The following is a 19252-nucleotide window of genomic DNA, read 5'->3' on the forward strand; positions in this document are numbered from 1 at the left end:
ATTTGCAACTTTCTCATTTCCAGACTAAACTATATATTTTTTATTTACTATACATGAAGGCTTTAAACAATTAGACTGTTCGAACCACCCAGTTTATAATCCAGGATAAACATTAACAATTTAGAGTGAATAAATAATATTTCATTTCCAATCCATTCAAAAATTAAATAAATATTTATCTTAATCCAATACTAGTTAGAAATGGAACCTACACATGCTGTATTATCAACGGTTGTGCTGCTCTAGTTATCGGACATAATAATGAGGATGTAAAATGATTGAAAATAGGCAAACTTCCTTACCAGACTCGGTCTTCTTCTTGGAGGATGCCTTCTTCTTGGAAAGGTCATGTGCCTTGGTCTCCTGAGCCTTGGCTGCAGTCCTCTGGGAGCCCACCGGGGGGCACTGCCATCACAGGGACCTCCTTGGTGACAGCCTCCAGGACTGGGGCAGGCTTGGAGGGGGCCATGGGGGCTGGGGCTGCAGGGGCGGGCTTAGAGGGGGCCATGGGGGCTGCTGCGGCAGGGGCGGGCTTGGAGGGGGCCATGGGGGCTGGGGCAGCAGGGGCGGGCTTGGAGGGGGCCATGGGGGCTGGGGCAGGAGCAGCCAGTGCTGGCTCAACCTTAGCCATCATCTTCTTCTCTTTCTTCTTCTTCTTTGGAGCAGGGGAGGCCTCTACAGCAGGGGGGAGCTGGAGCAGGGGTTGGTTCAGGAGCAGGGGTAGAGGTAGGTTCAGGGGCAGGTTTGGGAGCAGGGGTTGGTTCAGGAGCAGGGGTAGGGGTAGGCTTAGGGGCAGGTTTGGGGGCAGAAACTGGTTCTGGAGCTAGTTCAGGCTCGGCCACTGTGATATCCTCTAGGTCTAATTCTGGAAGCTTCCCATTGGGTTCCTTCTTACCCCGGTTCTTCTTCTCAGACGCCTTAATGATAATAAGAATAGATTTCATTTAGAACATGTTTTATACAAATCACAATGTGCTACAGTATGTGTACTCAAACACAGATGTTCAAACCGTCATACAGTTTCTGTAGCATACTGGGGTACAAGGTATTACCCAAAGTGCACACAAGAGGCGCTACTTCTTTAAAAAATTAATTTAAAAGTAGATCTTCACACACCAGGGGGTTGAATGCTGTAACCAAGAAGATTGATATTGACTTCTAGCCACCCAAGCTAGGCAATGTTAGCAAAACAAATACACAGCTGGAGTCCTGAGCTGAAGATCATTAATTTGACACATCATTAACTTTTAGTTTTATAAGCAGTGGTGTAGCATGAACCCTAGCAGCCACAAGGAGGTGCTATTGACACAATTGAGCGGTTGGACTTCAGAACGGTGATCAACAGTAATGAGTCATTTACATTGGAGCTGCCGAACTTGCTTCTACATTATTTATTTTGACCTTTTTTGGAAATATGGACCGGAAGTAAAAGCAGTAAATAAAAATAGACGCTCTGCAATATTTTGGGAGTAAAATAACCAACATATTTTGACATTAACACTTGCAGAGCCGTCTAGTGGGAGTTTGAATTTGGCACTTCCTGGGTGTTAGAGCAAGCATGTCATTACTCCTCGTCGACGTCTCTAACACACAGATACTGGGGCAACACACACAGACCTAGAGTAACATTTAGGTAGAGGTTCATTTGATGTCATCTTACCTTCTCCTTCTTCTTGTCCTTCTTGGTCAGCTGTCCCAGCGGCGCCATCTTACCCTGCTCTCTGCGCTGCTTGGCCAAGGCCTCCTCATAGGAGGTCTCCTTCACGGAGAAGGAGACAACATAACAGTTCACATTTAGACATTATCACCCCAACAACGTGGCTCAGTTGGTAGAGAATGGTGCTTGCAATGTTGTGGGTTCCAATCCCGCTGGGACCACCCATAAAAATAAATGATGCATGCATGAATAAGTCACTTTGGATAAAGCGTAGGCTAAAATGACATGCATTATTAACAACAACAGTTAGGCTACCTTCATGGAGAAGGTGGAGACCAGAACGATACCGAGGGCTGAGATGACCATGAAGCCTCCAAATACCATGATGCCAAGTGTCTGAGGGTCATATAGATCCATGATGACCACTATGACAGGTTAGCTGTCCTGTTGGATGGATGGAGGAGAAAAACATCATTGTATTTAACCTTTATTTAACCAGTGGCCTTGTGGTTGGTGTGGTCCACCCTGAGATTGGAAGGTTGTGGTTTGTGCGTCCACCCTGAGATTGGAAGGTTGGTTGGTGCGTCCACCCTGAGATTGGAAGGTTGGTTGGTGCGTCCACCCTGAGATTGGAAGGTTGGTTGGTGCGTCCACCCTGAGATTGGAAGGTTGGTTGGTGCGTCCACCCTGAGATTGGAAGGTTGGTTGGTGCGTCCACCCTGAGATTGGAAGGTTGGTTGGTGCGTCCACCCTGAGATTGGAAGGTTGGTTGGTGCGTCCACCCTGAGATTGGAAGGTTGGTTGGTGCGTCCACCCTGAGATTGGAAGGTTGGGGGGTTCGATCTCTGGTTGAGTTATACCAAAGACTAAAAAGAAATGTTTGCAAATCTATTAAAAAATATAAAACAGAAATACCTTATGTAATTAAGTATTCAGACCCTTTGTTACGAGACTCTATATTGAGCTCAGGTGGAGCATCACGCTGTGTTTTTCAGTGGCAGGGACTGGGAGACTAGTCAGGATGGAGGGAAAGATGAACAGAGCAAAGTACAGAGAGATCCTTGATGAAAACCTGCTCCAGAGCGCTCAGGATCTCAGACTGGGGTGAAGGTTCACCTTCCAACAGGACAACGACCCTAAGCACACAGCCAAGACAATGCAGGAGTGGCTTCGGGACGAGTCTCTGAATGTCCTTGAGTGGCCCAGCCAGAGCACGGACGAACCTCGAGCGAACATCTCTGGAAAGACCTGAAAATAGCTGTGCAGCGACGTTCCCCATCAAACCTGACAAAGCTTGAGAAGATCTGTAGAGAAGAATGTTATAAACTCCCCAAATACAGGTGTGCCAAGCTTGTAGAGTAATACGCAAGACTCAGGGCTGTAATCACTGCCAAAGGTGCTTAAACAAAGTACTGAGTAAAGGGTCTGAATACCAACAAATCAGCCAGGCTAGACAATCTGGTACAGGTACAACCCCAAATACATAAGCACGAGCACCATCAGCCACACTCACCTGGTGAGGTGCAACACCTCACACCTGGTGAGGTGTTGCACCTCAGCCACACTCAAGGTCCTAAATTATATCTTAACCGCCATCGATAAGAGACAGTACTGTGCAGCTGTATTCACCGACCTGGCCAAGGCTTTCGACTCTGTCAATCACCATTCTTATCGGCAGACTCAACAGCCTTGGTTTCTCAAACGACTGCCTTGCCTGGTTCACCAACTACTTTTCCGATAGAGTTCAGTGTGTCAAATCGGGGGGCCTGTTGTCCGGACCTCTGACAGTCTCTGGGGGTGCCACAGGGTTCAATTGTCAGGCCGACTCTCTTCTCTGTCATGCAGGTGAAAGAGGACCCAAAAGCGACTTGGCGAAAACAGAGTCTTTAATCCAGTAAAGTAAATACAAACAAAAAACACAACTTTCACTCGAAATGACGAGGACAAACTGGAGACTCGATCTTGAACAGCAGGTGAACAGCAGGTTGCCTCGGGAAGGCACTTGAACCAGACAGACTCAGACACCTGCTCACCACGCAGCATCTGAGGAAAACACGACACGACAGGGCGATACACAAACACAGCACGGTGAATTCTAGACAAGGAACCGACAGGACAGGAACGGAACACAAAGGAAGAAATAGGGACTCTAATCAGGGGAAAGGATCGGGAACAGGTGTGGGAAGACTAAATGATTGATTAGGGGAATATGAACAGCTGGGAGCAGGAACGGAACGATAGAGAGAAGAGAGAGCGAGAGAGTGAGAGAGGGAGGGGGAGAGAGAGGGATAGAAAGAGGGAAAGAACCTAATAAGACCAGCAGAGGGAAACGAATAGAATGGGAAGCACAGGGACAAGACAAGATAATAAATGACAAAACATGACAGTACCCCCACTCACCGAGCGCCTCCTGGCGCACTCGAGGAGGAATCCTGGCGGCAACGGAGGAAATCATCAATGAGTGAACGGTCCAGCACGTCCCGAGACGGAACCCAACTCCTCTCCTCAGGACCGTAACCCTGCCAATCCACTAAGTATTGGTGACCCCGTCCCCGAGAACGCATGTCCATGATCTTATGTACCTTGTAAATAGGTGCGCTCTCGACAAGGACGGGAGGGGGGAGGGAAGACGAACGGGGTGCGAAGAAAGGGCTTAACACAGGAGACATGGAAGACAGGATGGACGCGACGAAGATGTCGCGGAAGAAGCAGTCGCACAGCGACAGGATTGACGACCTGGGAGACACGGAACGGACCAATGAACCGCGGAGTCAACTTACGAGAAGCTGTCGTAAGAGGAAGGTTGCGAGTGGAAAGCCACACTCTCTGGCCGCAACAATACCTTGGACTCTTAATCCTGCGTTTATTGGCGGCTCTCACAGTCTGTGCCCTGTAACGGCAAAGTGCAGACCTCACCCTCCTCCAGGTGCGCTCACAACGTTGGACAAACGCTTGAGCGGAGGGAACGCTGGACTCGGCAAGCTGGGATGAGAACAGAGGAGGCTGGTAACCCAGACTACTCTGAAACGGAGATAACCCGGTAGCAGACGAAGGAAGCGAATTGTGAGCGTATTCTGCCCAGGGGAGCTGTTCTGCCCAAGACGCAGGGTTTCTGAAAGAAAGGCTGCGTAGTATGCGACCAATCGTCTGATTGGCCCTCTCTGCTTGACCGTTAGACTGGGGATGAAACCCGGAAGAGAGACTGACGGACGCACCAATCAAACGACAGAACTCCCTCCAAAACTGTGACGTGAATTGCGGGCCTCTGTCTGAAACGGCGTCTAACGGGAGGCCATGAATTCTGAATACATTCTCGATAATGATTTGTGCCGTCTCCTTAGCGGAAGGAAGTTTAGCGAGGGGAATGAAATGTGCCGCCTTAGAGAACCTATCGACAACCGTAAGAATCACAGTCTTCCCCGCAGACAAAGGCAGACCGGTAATGAAGTCTAGGGCGATGTGAGACCATGGTCGAGAAGGAATGGGAGCGGTCTGAGACGACCGGCAGGAGGAGAGTTACCCGACTTAGTCTGCGCGCAGTCCGAACAAGCAGCCACGAAACGGCGCGTGTCACGCTCCTGAGTCGGCCACCAAAAGCGCTGGCGAATAGACGCAAGAGTGCCTCGAACACCGGGATGACCAGCTAACTTGGCAGAGTGAGCCCACTGAAGAACAGCCAGACGAGTGGAAACAGGAACGAAAAGGAGGTTACTAGGACAAGCGCGGCGACGCAGTGTGCGTGAGTGCTTGCTTAACCTGTCTTTCAATTCCCCAGACTGTTAACCCGACAACACGCCCATAAGGAAGAATCCCCTCGGGATCAGTAGAAGCCACAGAAGAACTAAACAGACGGGATAAGGCATCAGGCTTGGTGTTCTTGCTACCCGGACGGTAAGAAATCACAAACTCGAAACGAGCGAAAAACAACGCCCAACGAGCTTGACGGGCATTAAGTCGTTTGGCAGAACGGATGTACTCAAGGTTCTTATGGTCTGTCCAAACGACAAAAGGAACGGTCGCCCTCCAACCACTGTCGCCATTCGCCTAGGGCTAAGCGGATGGCGAGCAGTTCACGGTTACCCACATCATAGTTGCGCTCAGATGGCGACAGGCGATGAGAAAAATAAGCGCAAGGATGAACCTTATCGTCAGACTGGAAGCGCTGGGATAGAATGGCTCCCACGCCTACCTCTGAAGCGTCAACCTCGACAATGAATTGTCTAGTGACGTCAGGAGTAACGAGGATAGGAGCGGACGTAAAACGTTCTTTTAGAAGATCAAAAGCTCCCTGGGCGGAACCGGACCACTTAAAACACGTCTTGACAGAAGTAAGAGCTGTGAGAGGGGCAGCAACTTGACCGAAATTACGAATGAAACGCCGATAGAAATTAGCGAAACCTAAAAAGCGCTGCAACTCGACACGTGACCTTGGAACGGGCCAATCACTGACAGCTTGGACCTTAGCGGAATCCATCTGAATGCCTTCAGCGGAAATAACGGAACCGAGAAAAGTAACGGAGGAGACATGAAAAGAGCACTTCTCAGACTTTACGTAGAGACAATTCTCTAAAAGGCGCTGTAGAACACGTCGAACGTGCTGAACATGAATCTCGAGTGACGGAGAAAAAAATCAGGATATCGTCAAGATAGACAAAAACAAAGATGTTCAGCATGTCTCTCAGAACATCATTAACTAATGCCTGAAAAACAGCTGGCGCATTGGCGAGACCAAACGGCAGAACCCGGTACTCAAAATGCCCTAACGGAGTGTTAAACGCCGTTTTCCACTCGTCCCCCTCTCTGATGCGCACGAGATGGTAAGCGTTACGAAGGTCCAACTTAGTAAAGCACCTGGCTCCCTGCAGAATCTCGAAGGCTGATGACATAAGGGGAAGCGGATAACGATTCTTAACCGTTATGTCATTCAGCCCTCGATAATCCACGCAGGGCGCAGAGTACCGTCCTTCTTCTTAACAAAAAGAACCCCGCCCCGGCCGGAGAGGAAGAAGGCACTATGGTACCGGCGTCAAGAGACACAGACAAATAATCCTCGAGAGCCTTACGTTCGGGAGCCGACAGAGAGTATAGTCTACCCCGAGGAGGAGTGGTCCCCGGAAGGAGATCAATACTACAATCATACGACCGGTGAGGAGGAAGGGAGTTGGCTCGGGACCGACTGAAGACCGTGCGCAGATCATGATATTCCTCCGGCACTCCTGTCAAATCGCCAGGTTCCTCCTGAGAAGTAGGGACAGAAGAAACGGGAGGGATGGCAGACATTAAACACTTCACATGACAAGAAACGTTCCAGGATAGGATAGAATTACTAGACCAATTAATAGAAGGATTATGACATACTAGCCAGGGATGACCCAAAACAACAGGTGTAAACGGTGAACGAAAAATCAAAAAAGAAATAGTCTCACTGTGGTTACCAGATACTGTGAGGGTTAAAGGTAGTGTCTCAAATCTGATACTGGGAAGATGACTACCATCTAAGGCGAACATGGGCGTAGGCTTCTCTAACTCTCTGAAAGGAATGTCATGTTTCCGAACCCATGCTTCGTCCATGAAACAACCCTCAGCCCCAGAGTCTATCAAGGCACTACATGTAGCACCCGAACCGGTCCAGCGTAGATGGACCGACAAAGTAGTACAGGATCTTGATGGAGAGACTTGAGTAGTTGCGCTCACCTGTAGCCCTCCGCTTACAGATGAGCTCTGGCTTTTACTGGACATGAATTAACAAAATGTCCAGCAACTCCGCAATAGAGGCACAGGCGGTTGGTGATCCTCCGTTCCCTCTCCTTAGTCGAGATGCGAATCCCTCCCAGCTGCATGGGCTCAGACTCTGAGCCAGAGGAGGGAGATGGTTGCGATGCGGAGCAGGAAAACACCGTGATGCGAGCTCTCTTCCACGAGCCCGGTGACGAAGATCTACCCGTCGTTCTATGCGGATGGCGAGAGCAATCAAAGAGTCCACATCTGAAGGAACCTCCCGGGAGAGAATCTCATCCTTAACCACTGCGTGGAGTCCCTCCAGAAAACGAGCGAGCAGCGCCGGCTCGTTCCACTCACTAGAGGCAGCAAGAGTGCGAAACTCAATAGAATAATCCGTTATGGACCGTTCACCTTGGCATAAGGAAGCCAGGGCCCTAGAAGCCTCCCTACCAAAAACTGAACAGTCAAAAACCCGAATCATCTCCTCTTTAAAGTTCTGGAACTTGTTAGAGCAATCAGCCCTTGCCTCCCAGATAGCTGTGCCCCATTCTCGAGCCCGGCCAGTAAGGAGTGAAATGACGTAAGCAACCCGAGCTCTCTCTCTAGAGTATGTGTTGGGTTGGAGAGAGAACACAATCTCACACTGCGTGAGAAAGGAGCGGCACTCAGTGGGCTGCCCGGAGTAGCAAGGTGGGTTATTAACCCTAGGTTCTGGAGGCTCGGCAGGCCAGGAAGTAACAGGTGGCACGAGACGTAGACTCTGGAACTGTCCAGAGAGGTCGGAAACCTGAGCGGCCAGGTTCTCCACGGCATGGCGAGCAGCAGACAATTCCTGCTCGTGTCTGCCGAGCATGGCTCCTTGGATCTCGACGGCAGTGTAACGAGCGTCTGAAGTCGCTGGGTCCATTCCTTGGTCGGTTCCTTCTGTCATGCAGGTGAAAGAGGACCCAAAAGCGACTTGGCGAAAACAGAGTCTTTAATCCAGTAAAGTAAATACAAACAAAAAACACAACTTTCACTCGAAATGACGAGGACAAACTGGAGACTCGATCTTGAACAGCAGGTGAACAGCAGGTTGCCTCGGGAAGGCACTTGAACCAGACAGACTCAGACACCTGCTCACCACGCAGCATCTGAGGAAAACACGACACGACAGGGCGATACACAAACACAGCACGGTGAATTCTAGACAAGGAACCGACAGGACAGGAACGGAACACAAAGGAAGAAATAGGGACTCTAATCAGGGGAAAGGATCGGGAACAGGTGTGGGAAGACTAAATGATTGATTAGGGGAATAGGAACAGCTGGGAACAGGAACGGAACGATAGAGAGAAGAGAGAGCGAGAGAGTGAGAGAGGGAGGGGGAGAGAGAGGGATAGAAAGAGGGAAAGAACCTAATAAGACCAGCAGAGGGAAACGAATAGAATGGGAAGCACAGGGACAAGACAAGATAATAAATGACAAAACATGACATTCTCTGTATACATCAATGATGTCGCTCTTGCTGCTGGTGATTCTCTGATCCACCTCTATGCAGACGACACCATTCTGTATACTTCTGGCCCTTCTTTGGACACTGTGTTAACTAACCTCGAGACGAGCTTCAATGCCATAGAACTCTCCTTCCGTGGCCTCCATCTGCTAGTAAACGCAAGTAAAACTAAATGCATGCTTTTCAACCGATCGCTGCCCGCACTTACCCGCCCCTCCTGCACCACTACTCCGGGTGGTTCGGACTTAGAATATGTGGACAACTACAAATACCTAGGTGTCTGGTCACCATAGCAGCACGCGCTCCAGCAGGTATATTTCACTGGTCACCCCCAAAGCCAATTCCTCCTTTGTCCTCATTTCTTTCCAATTCTCTGCTGCCAATGACTGGAGCTGTCAGAGCAGCTCACAGATCACTGCACCTGTACATAGCCCATCTGTAAATAGCGCATCCAACTACCTCATCCCCCATACCGATACTTTCCCCCCTACTCTGCACCCCAGTATCTTGACTTGCACATTCATCTTCTGCACATCTATCACTCCAGTGTTTAATTGCTAAATTGTAATTATTTCACCATTATGGCCTATTTATTGCCTTACCTCCCTTATCTTACACAATTTGCACTCACTGTATATACACATTACTATGGTTATTCCATGTGTACCTCTGTGTTGTCTGTTCACACTGTTTTGCTTTATCTTGGCCAGGTCGCAGTTGTAAATGAGAACTTGTTCTCAACTGGCCTACCTGGTTAAATAAAGGTGTTCTCAACTGGCCTACCTGGTTAAATAAAGGTGTTCTCAACTGGCCTACCTGGTTAAATAAAGGTGTTCTCAACTAGCCTACCTGGTTAAATAAAGGTGTTCTCAACTAGCCTACCTGGTTAAATAAAGGTGTTCTCAACTAGCCAACCTGGTTAAATAAAGGTGTTCTCAACTGGCCTACCTGGTTAAATAAAGGTGTTCTCAACTGGCCTACCTGGTTAAATAAAGGTGTTCTCAACTAGCCTACCTGGTTAAATAAAGTTGTTCTCAACTAGCCTACCTGGTTAAATAAAGGTGTTCTCAACTGGCCTACCTGGTTAAATAAAGGTGTTCTCAACTAGCCTACCTGGTTAAATAAAGGTGTTCTCAACTGGCCTACCTGGTTAAATAAAGGTGTTCTCAACTAGCCTACCTGGTTAAATAAAGGTGTTCTCAACTGGCCTACCTGGTTAAATAAAGGTGTTCTCAACTGGCCTACCTGGTTAAATAAAGGTGTTCTCAACTAGCCTACCTGGTTAAATAAAGTTGTTCTCAACTAGCCTACCTGGTTAAATAAAGGTGTTCTCAACTGGCCTACCTGGTTAAATAAAGGTGTTCTCAACTAGCCTACCTGGTTAAATAAAGGTGTTCTCAACTGGCCTACCTGGTTAAATAAAGGTGTTCTCAACTAGCCTACCTGGTTAAATAAAGGTGTTCTCAACTAGCCTACCTGGTTAAATAAAGGTGTTCTCAACTGGCCTACCTGGTTAAATAAAGGTGTTCTCAACTAGCCTACCTGGTTAAATAAAGGTGTTCTCAACTAGCCTACCTGGTTAAATAAAGGTGTTCTCAACTAGCCTACCTGGTTAAATAAAGGTGTTCTCAACTGGCCTACCTGGTTAAATAAAGGTGTTCTCAACTGGCCTACCTGGTTAAATAAAGGTGTTCTCAACTAGCCTACCTGGTTAAATAAAGGTGTTCTCAACTGGCCTACCTGGTTAAATAAAGGTGTTCTCAACTGGCCTACCTGGTTAAATAAAGGTGTTCTCAACTGGCCTACCTGGTTAAATAAAGGTGTTCTCAACTGGCCTACCTGGTTAAATAAAGGTGTTCTCAACTAGCCTACCTGGTTAAATAAAGGTGTTCTCAACTAGCCTACCTGGTTAAATAAAGGTGTTCTCAACTAGCCTACCTGGTTAAATAAAGGTGTTCTCAACTGGCCTACCTGGTTAAATAAAGGTGTTCTCAACTGGCCTACCTGGTTAAATAAAGGTGTTCTCAACTAGCCTACCTGGTTAAATAAAGTTGTTCTCAACTAGCCTACCTGGTTAAATAAAGGTGTTCTCAACTGGCCTACCTGGTTAAATAAAGGTGTTCTCAACTAGCCTACCTGGTTAAATAAAGGTGTTCTCAACTGGCCTACCTGGTTAAATAAAGGTGTTCTCAACTAGCCTACCTGGTTAAATAAAGGTGTTCTCAACTGGCCTACCTGGTTAAATAAAGGTGTTCTCAACTGGCCTACCTGGTTAAATAAAGGTGTTCTCAACTAGCCTACCTGGTTAAATAAAGTTGTTCTCAACTAGCCTACCTGGTTAAATAAAGGTGTTCTCAACTGGCCTACCTGGTTAAATAAAGGTGTTCTCAACTAGCCTACCTGGTTAAATAAAGGTGTTCTCAACTGGCCTACCTGGTTAAATAAAGGTGTTCTCAACTAGCCTACCTGGTTAAATAAAGGTGTTCTCAACTAGCCTACCTGGTTAAATAAAGGTGTTCTCAACTGGCCTACCTGGTTAAATAAAGGTGTTCTCAACTGGCCTACCTGGTTAAATAAAGGTGTTCTCAACTAGCCTACCTGTTTAAATAAAGGTGTTCTCAACTAGCCTACCTGGTTAAATAAAGGTGTTCTCAACTGGCCTACCTGGTTAAATAAAGGTGTTCTCAACTGGCCTACCTGGTTAAATAAAGGTGTTCTCAACTAGCCTACCTGGTTAAATAAAGGTGTTCTCAACTGGCCTACCTGGTTAAATAAAGGTGTTCTCAACTGGCCTACCTGGTTAAATAAAGGTGTTCTCAACTAGCCTACCTGGTTAAATAAAGGTGTTCTCAACTGGCCTACCTGGTTAAATAAAGGTGTTCTCAACTAGCCTACCTGGTTAAATAAATGTTTTTTTTTTTTTTTTAATGTGATCCATTGTTTAATTATTATTTTTTATACATTTGCAAAAATGTCTAAAAACCTGTTTTTGCTTTGTCATTATGGGGTTTTGTGTAGATTGATTAAATTCGTTTTTTACCCATCATCAATTTTAGAATAAGACTAACACAACAAATTGTGGAAAAAGTCAATGGGTCTGAATACTTTCCGAATTTAATAAGAGAGCAGCAGTTGTAGCATGAATGTATGTGTGTGTGGATGTCTCTGTGGGTGAGAGCTAAAGTGCAGAGAATCAGAGCAGGTGGTCAGTCCAGTTCAGGCGTGATGGCTTGTGAGGGGGGGGGGGGGATATTGTCAAGCCACAGTCTGTGGTCTGCCCGTCAGGAAGTCCAGTGTCAGAGGGTGTTGTCCAGATGTCCAGACCTAGGGCTCTGAGCTTGGTGTCTAGCATGGAGGGAACAATAGTGTTGAATGCTGAACTGTAGTCAATGAACAGCATTCTCACATAGGTGTTCCTTGTGTGAATAGCAATTGAAATGGCATATTCAGTGGATCTGTTAGAGCGGTAGGCAACTTGAATTGGGTCCAGTGTGCCTAGGATACTGGCCTTGATGTGGGCCATGACCAACCTTTTGATGCACTTCATGATGACGGAGCTGAACGCGATGGGGTGATTGTCAATCCCCACCTTAAAGCAGGTAGGGGCTACAGCTTAAGACAGGGACAGGTTGAAGATGTTCAATAAGACGCCCGCCAGTTGGTCAGCAAACACTGAGGACACGGTCAGGGATGCCATCTTGGCTGGCAGCTTTGTGAGTATTCACTGAAGAGTATTCCTAATGTCAACCTCGAAGAGCAAAAGCACCTGGTCATCCGGAACAACGAGAGTCCTCCTGGATGGCTCGGTATAGTCTGCCCCCAAAGCGAGCATAGCATGTGTTCAGCTCATCTGGGAGGGAGGCGTCGGTGGGCACTGCACAGCTAGATGTGCCTTTGTAGTCTGTAGTCTTTCCTACAAGTCTGAGTTGTCAAACATCAATTCAAGTTGAGTCTGGTCTTTTTGCATCCTTAATGGGTTTGCGGAGTTTGTACCTGCTTGCCTTGTGTGCGTCACACGCCACCAAGTCATCAGGGTTCATATTTGTACCGATATGTCCATTGCTGCTCGTAGGCGGGGAGTATAACCAGAGGGATGTGATCTGATTGGCTGAAGTGGGGGAAGGCTTTGTATGGGTCACAGATGTTTGATTCCGGGTGAGAATCCTCTCATCATGAATCAGTCTTCATTGTCACGGGTGACTTTAACAAAGCCCATCTAAAACAAATTTTCCCGAAATATCACCAATGTGTATCCTGCCCCACAAGAGAATCCAGCGTGCTGTATCCTGCCCTACCTCTTGTGGGGCAGGATACAGATAGGTGATATTTTGGGAACATTTGTTTTAGATGGGCTTGGTTAAAGTCAACCGTGACAAAAAAAGTCTGATTCCGGGTGAGAGGATTCTTGCTGTCTAAATTGGTGTTTGCTTATGGCGGTATGTACACAGCTGTGATAACACGCGTGAATTCCCTCTGCATATAGTGGGGTGGGATTCCCTCTGCATATACTGGGGTGGGTATTTTAGCATTTTAAAAAATTGCCAGGTCGGGTGAACAGGATCTTGCAATGTTTTCATCTTCGGTACACAAGGAATTGTTAAATGTTGGAAACATTAACTCTTACCAGAAACCGACGTTGGATCCACTTGGAATATGGAGAAGTCGTCTGATTGAATAGCAGAGTCTAAATGTTATGTCCCAGTATCTGGGATTCCCTACATGCGGAGGGCTACACGTCAATGACAAGTTATTACAGACAGCAAAATGATGAATAAACTAAACCCAGCTTGGCAAATTAAATGGATGTAGTATGCTTGAACGTTCTTTATCAACCAAGCTCAACATAGCGTTACTGCTCAATGTTTTTATAGGCTTAAGTTACGGCTTGGTGGAATTAACCAGTTGACAAACTACACAAGGGGAAGAATGAGTCAAGTTAAGAGCCTCTCCATTTGGATAGGAAGCAAGGTTACAGACAAAGCAAACAGTGTGGGCCTCTAACTTGCACGTCATCCTTCAAAAACAGGCATGTATAAAGGAAAGGCAACAAAGCTTGTTGGTGCCACCTATATCTGAAGAAAAGTATTTCATGCAGACAGTGCTTGACTTTGAGCAGGCGCTCACCAGAGCGGATTACCAGCGCCATAAAAATGTTCTACTGCTTGAGCTTCTGTTCCTTTTATAAAAATATATTGTGTGTTCAAAAGTATTGTGGAGCTCCTGCACCTAAATATAAACAGTACCGGAACCCATTTCAGTCCAGGTCAAGCACTGCATGCATAAAAAAATGCAAACCTCACGCTTTGATCACACCGATTAGAGAATATTACGCAAAATATTACGCAGCATCATCTGGATGTGTGTGCAACAAAAGTTCAACATTCACCTTCTGCTGCTATTTCTGTCAAGCCGTATACGAATACGGTTTAACGCATAAATTCGACAAATCCAACGTACGCACGACACAGAACGCACTGCAACACAATGCTGTGAGGTACACACGGCATTTCATTGGAAATTAATGTACTTCTGGTGTACCAAAATGCAATGACTGTCATTGTGAACAAAGCGTCAGTCGTTACGGAAAACAAATACATAACTCCACATTCCTTTCCATCCTTCCTACTCTCTCTGCCATTAAGGATACTCCATCGGAAACGCTTCCATTCCCTTACAGTCCATTGAATATCGCCTATGCAAATAACCATATTCACTAACAAGTGCTTGGCATAATGTCAACAGGCCAACGCTCCGCCCAGGTCCGTCTGGACATTCCGTTTCTGTCCCTCCCTGGACCGAGCAGCGACTGAGGGGGGGGGCTGGTTACCCCCCAACCCTCTGACTCCCAGCTCTAAAGAAAACCATGACGCGGCATTATATCGTGAGAAATACTTTACAAATATTATGCATTCAGCAAGTATTTTATATTGTCGTCATGAAACGCTTGTGACCTAATTTCTCAATCTTTTGACATGGCGTGTGAAATGGAAAAGAATAAGTGTCATCATTGTGGAAATCGCAAATAAAGTTTGCTAATTAAAAAATAAAATACACTAAGTTAACGTTAACGTTACATCACATCTCAGGAGTTGAGAATTAACGTTAACTAGGGTTGTTACAACACGCTAGCTGGCTTGCTGGTTAGTCTCATAACTAGTTAAATTAGTTTAGCTACTACAGTATTGTTACAAAAAAAATGCTAAACTGTCTGCTGTGGTCTAATAACAAATCACAAGTCAGTTAACTAACTAGGTTTTTTTTTAAAGCTAACTTTACAGTCATCATTAGTCAGCTAAATTACCAAGTAATTCTGTCTTTTCAGAGGTCTTCAGAATTCCTACCTTCTTCTTCTTTATATATATATCTGCTGATGTAACTACACCACTTTTGGAGGCGGTTGAAGAAGTTCGTGTTTTTGTTGTGGAATTTCCTTCAATCTGGCGATAAATATACTGCTATTTCCGCAAATGTTCTTTCTCAGTCTGGGATTCCTATTTATTTCAATTTGAGTCGTGGCACTTTGAGCTGGCGAGACGCCGGACAACGGGCCAGTTTTATGCGCTGGGCTCATGTCCCACATAGGTATTCCACAAGATTCCTAATTGGCTAGAATGTACTCAATCATGTAACCAAAAAAATGTCACCGGTATTTTGTTGTGGAATGTGCTTCTGGGAGTTGTAGTTTAAATACCAGTTAAATTGGGATGGTTTATGCAGACAAAACTCGTTCTTAAAACTACAACAGATGTGGCGGGTGGACCTACCGGCGAGAATGTAGGAATCGTCGTCACTGATTATATTCACCGCCCCTTTGTGGACGCAACTTAAATCGAAAAATGTCAAGGTAGCTATGCACGTCTGTTTCAAGATCTCCGGAGGTGTAGAATTGCTCTGCGAAAAAATACTATAATGGAGATATCCAAGTCAGACATTGAATTATATGGAGAATAAGAATATAAAAGTCAGTTACTGAATTATATGGAGAATAAGAATATAAAAGTCAGTTACTGAATTATATGGAGAATATGAATATAAAACAGTCCTATGTCTGATCAGAGAAAGTCATTTTGAAGTGGTGAATAGAATTTAAAAAACGTTAATTTCCCATGAGGGACTCGGGTGTGTTGCCAAAGATAACCCCCATCCCTGATTGCAGCAGTGGTGTAAATTATTTAAGTAAAAACCCTTGAAAGTACTACTTAAGTAGTTATTTTGGGTATCTGGTACTTCAATATTTATATTTTAGACAACTTTGACTTGTACTCAAATCAAATGTTATTGGTCGCATACACATGGTTAGCAGATGTTAATGTGAGTGTAGCAAAATGCTTGTGCTTCTAGTTCCGACCATTGCAGTAATATCTAACCAGTAATCTAACAATTCTCCAACAACTACCTAATACACACAAATCTAAAGGGGTGAATGAGAATATGTACATATAAATATATGGATGAGCGATGGCCGAGCAGGATAGGCAAGGTGCAATAGATGGTATAAACTACATACAGTTGAAGTCGGAAGTTTACATACACTTAGGTTGGAGTCATTGAAACTCGTTTTTCAACCACTCCACAAATTTCTTATTAACAAGCTTTAGTTTTGGCAAGTCGGTTAGGACATCTACTTTGTGCATGACACAAGTAATTTTTCCAACAATTGTTTACAGACAGATTATTTCACTTATAATTTACTGTATAACAATTCTAGTGGGTCAGAAGTTGATATACACTAAGTTGACTGTGCCTTTAAACAGACATAATTTGTGTCAATTGGAGGTCGACCTGTGGATGTATTTCAAGGCCTACCTCCAAACTCAGTGCCTCTTTGCTTGACATCATGGGAAAATCAAAATAAATCATCCAAGACCTCAGGATTTTTTTTGTAGACCTCCACAAGTCTGGTTCATCCTTGGGAGCAATTTCCAAATGCCTGAATGTACCACGTTCATCTGTACAAACAATAGTACGCAAGTATAAACAAAAATGGGATCACGCAGCCATCATACCGCTCAGGAAGGAGACACGTTCTGTCTCCTTGACATGAACGTACTTTGGTGAGAAAAGTGCAAATCAATCCCAGAACAACAGCAAAGGACCTTGTGAAGATGCTGGAGGAAACAGGTACAAAAGTATCTACATCCACAGTAAAATGAGTCCTATATCAACCTGAAAGTCCGCTCAGCAAGGAAGAAGCCACTGCTCCAAAACCGCCCTAAAAAAGCCAGACTACGGTCTGCAACTGCACATGGGGACAAAGATCACACTTTTTGGAGAAATGTCATCTGGTCTGATGAAACAAAAATAGAACTGTTTGGCCATAATGACCATCGTTATGTTTGGAGGAAAAAGGGGGAGGCTCGCAAGCCGAAGAACACCATCCCAACCGGGGGTGGTAGCATCATGTTGTGGGGTGGCAGCATCATGTTGTGGGGGTGGCAGCATCATGTTGTGGGGGTGGCAGCATCATGTTGTGGGGGTGGAAGCATCATGTTGTGGGGGTGGCAGCATCATGTTGTGGGGGTGGCAGTAGCATGTTGTGGGGTGGCAGCATCATGTTGTGGGGGTGGCAGCGTCATGTTGTGGGGGTGGTAGCATCATGTTGTGGGGGTGGTAGCATCATGTTGTGGGGGTGGCAGCATCATGTTGTGGGGGTGGCAGCATCATGTTGTGGGGGTGGTAGCATCATGTTGTGGGGGTGGTAGCATCATGTTGTGGGGGTGGTAGCATCATGTTGTGGGGGTGGCAGCATCATGTTGTGGGGGTGCTTTGCTGCAGGAGGGACTGGTGCACTTCGCATAATGAAAAGGAAAATGATGTGGATATATTGAAGCAACATCTTAAGACATCAGTCAGGAAGTTAAAGCTTGGTCGCAAATGGGTCTTCCAAATGGAAAATGACCCCAAGCATACTGGAAACACTTATCTCCGTCATTAGCTTTAAGCACCAACTGTCAGAGCAGCTCACAGACTACTGCACCTGTACATAGCTCACCTATAATTTAGCCCAAACAACTACCTCTTTCCCAACTGTATTTAATTAATTTATTTATTTTGCTCCTTTGCACCCCATTATTTTTATTTCTACTTTGCACATTCTTCCATTGCAAAACTACCATTCCAGTGTTTTACTTGCTATATTGTATTTACTTTGCCACCATGGCCTTTTTTGCCTTTACCTCCCTTATCTCACCTCATTTGCTCACATTGTATATAGACTTGTTTATACTGTATTATTGACTGTATGTTTGTTTTACTCCATGTGTAACTCTGTGTCGTTGTATCTGTCGAACTGCTTTGCTTTATCTTGGCCAGGTCGCAATTGTAAATGAGAACTTGTTCTCAACTTGCCTACCTGGCTAAATAAAGGTGAAATAAATCAAATAAATAAATAAATACTTCCAAAGTTGTGGCAAAATGGCTTAGGGACAACAAAGTCAAGGTGTTAGAGTGGCCATCACAAAGCCCTGACCTCAATCCGGTAGAACATTTGTGGGCAAAACTGAAAAAGCCTGTGTGAGCAAGGAGGCCTACAAAACGGACTCTGTTACACCAGCCCTGTCAGGAGGAATGGGCCAAAATTCACCCAACTTATTGTGGGAAGCTTGTGGAAGGCTACCCAAAACGTTTGACCCAAGGATAAACAATTTAAAGGCAATGCTACCAAATACTAAATGAGTGTATGTAAACTTGTGACCCACTGGAAATGTGATGAAAGAAATAAAAGCTGAAATAAATCATCTCTCTACTATTATTCTGACATTTCACATTCTTAAAATAAAGCGAATCTAACTGACCTAAAATTGAATTTTTACTAGGATTAAATGTCAGAAATGGTGAAAAACTGAGATTAAATGTAATTGGCTAAAGTGTATATAAACTTCCAACTTCAACTGAATCTTATCTCAGCTCACTGATCACGATAACAACAATAAAGTGGTGATCCTAACTGATACAGGGAAGTTTTACTAGGATTAAATGTCAGGAATTGTGAAAAACTGAGTTTAAATGTAATTGGCTGAGGGCGTATGTAAACTTCCGACTTCAACTGTTTTCATGAGTAATGTAAGATATGTAAATATTATTAAAGTGGCATTGTTTAAAGTGTCAACTGATCCATTTATTAAAGTGGCCAGTTATTAAGTCAGTGTGTTGGCAACAGCCTCTCTGAGTTAGTGATTACTGTTTAGCTGTCTGATGGCTTTGAGATAGAAGCTGTTTTTCAGTCTCTTAATCCCAGCTATGATACACCTGTATTGACCTCGCCTTCTGGATGGTAGTGGTGTGAACAGGCACTGGCTCGGGTGGATGTTGTCCTTGATGATCTTTTCGGCCTTCCTGTGACATCGGGTGCTGTAGGTGTCATGGAGGGCAGGTAGTTT

The 19252-nt window shown here is 45.4% G+C and overlaps 2 protein-coding genes across 9 annotated transcripts in view; both read right to left on the reverse strand.

Annotated features, from left to right (window-relative positions):
* The window catches only part of LOC124040429 (ribosome-binding protein 1-like), a 31986-nt gene extending 31543 nt beyond the window's left edge, over nt 1-443 (reverse strand). For all 6 annotated transcript variants that reach the window (XM_046357620.1, XM_046357624.1, XM_046357623.1 and 3 more), the window contains exon 1: nt 303-443. The gene's annotated coding sequence lies outside the window, so the exon portion shown is untranslated. The remainder of the gene's footprint in view (nt 1-302) is intronic.
* A 130-nt stretch (nt 444-573) lies between these two features.
* LOC124040430 (ribosome-binding protein 1-like) lies at nt 574-15455 on the reverse strand. Of its 3 annotated transcripts, none has more exons than XM_046357627.1 (4): nt 15175-15455; nt 1973-2101; nt 1661-1759; nt 574-917 (listed from the first exon to the last, which is right to left on the reverse strand). In XM_046357627.1, exons 2-4 carry the CDS (start codon nt 2072-2074, stop codon nt 624-626), a joined length of 495 nt encoding a protein of 164 aa, XP_046213583.1. In that variant the 5' UTR covers nt 2075-2101; nt 15175-15455; the 3' UTR covers nt 574-623. The 3 variants fall into 3 exon arrangements, with proteins under 3 accessions (XP_046213583.1, XP_046213582.1, XP_046213584.1); XM_046357626.1 differs by having other exon boundaries at nt 15215-15452; XM_046357628.1 differs by lacking the exon at nt 15175-15455 and adding an exon at nt 14260-14614.
* Nucleotides 15456-19252: the final 3797 nt, after the last annotated feature.

This window comes from Oncorhynchus gorbuscha, linkage group LG07 (assembly GCF_021184085.1).
Source record: "Oncorhynchus gorbuscha isolate QuinsamMale2020 ecotype Even-year linkage group LG07, OgorEven_v1.0, whole genome shotgun sequence".
Lineage (NCBI taxonomy): Eukaryota > Metazoa > Chordata > Actinopteri > Salmoniformes > Salmonidae > Oncorhynchus > Oncorhynchus gorbuscha.

Coding starts and splice junctions, on each gene's coding strand:
- LOC124040430 (XM_046357627.1), bottom strand. CDS start 2,074: ATGGATCTATATGACCCTCAGACACTTGGCATCATGGTATTTGGAGGC. Junction 1,760..1,972: donor TCTCCACCTTCTCCATGAAG/GTAGCCTAACTG, acceptor TTCTCCGTGAAG/GAGACCTCCTATGAGGAGGC. Junction 918..1,660: donor AGGACAAGAAGAAGGAGAAG/GTAAGATGACAT, acceptor ATTATCATTAAG/GCGTCTGAGAAGAAGAACCG.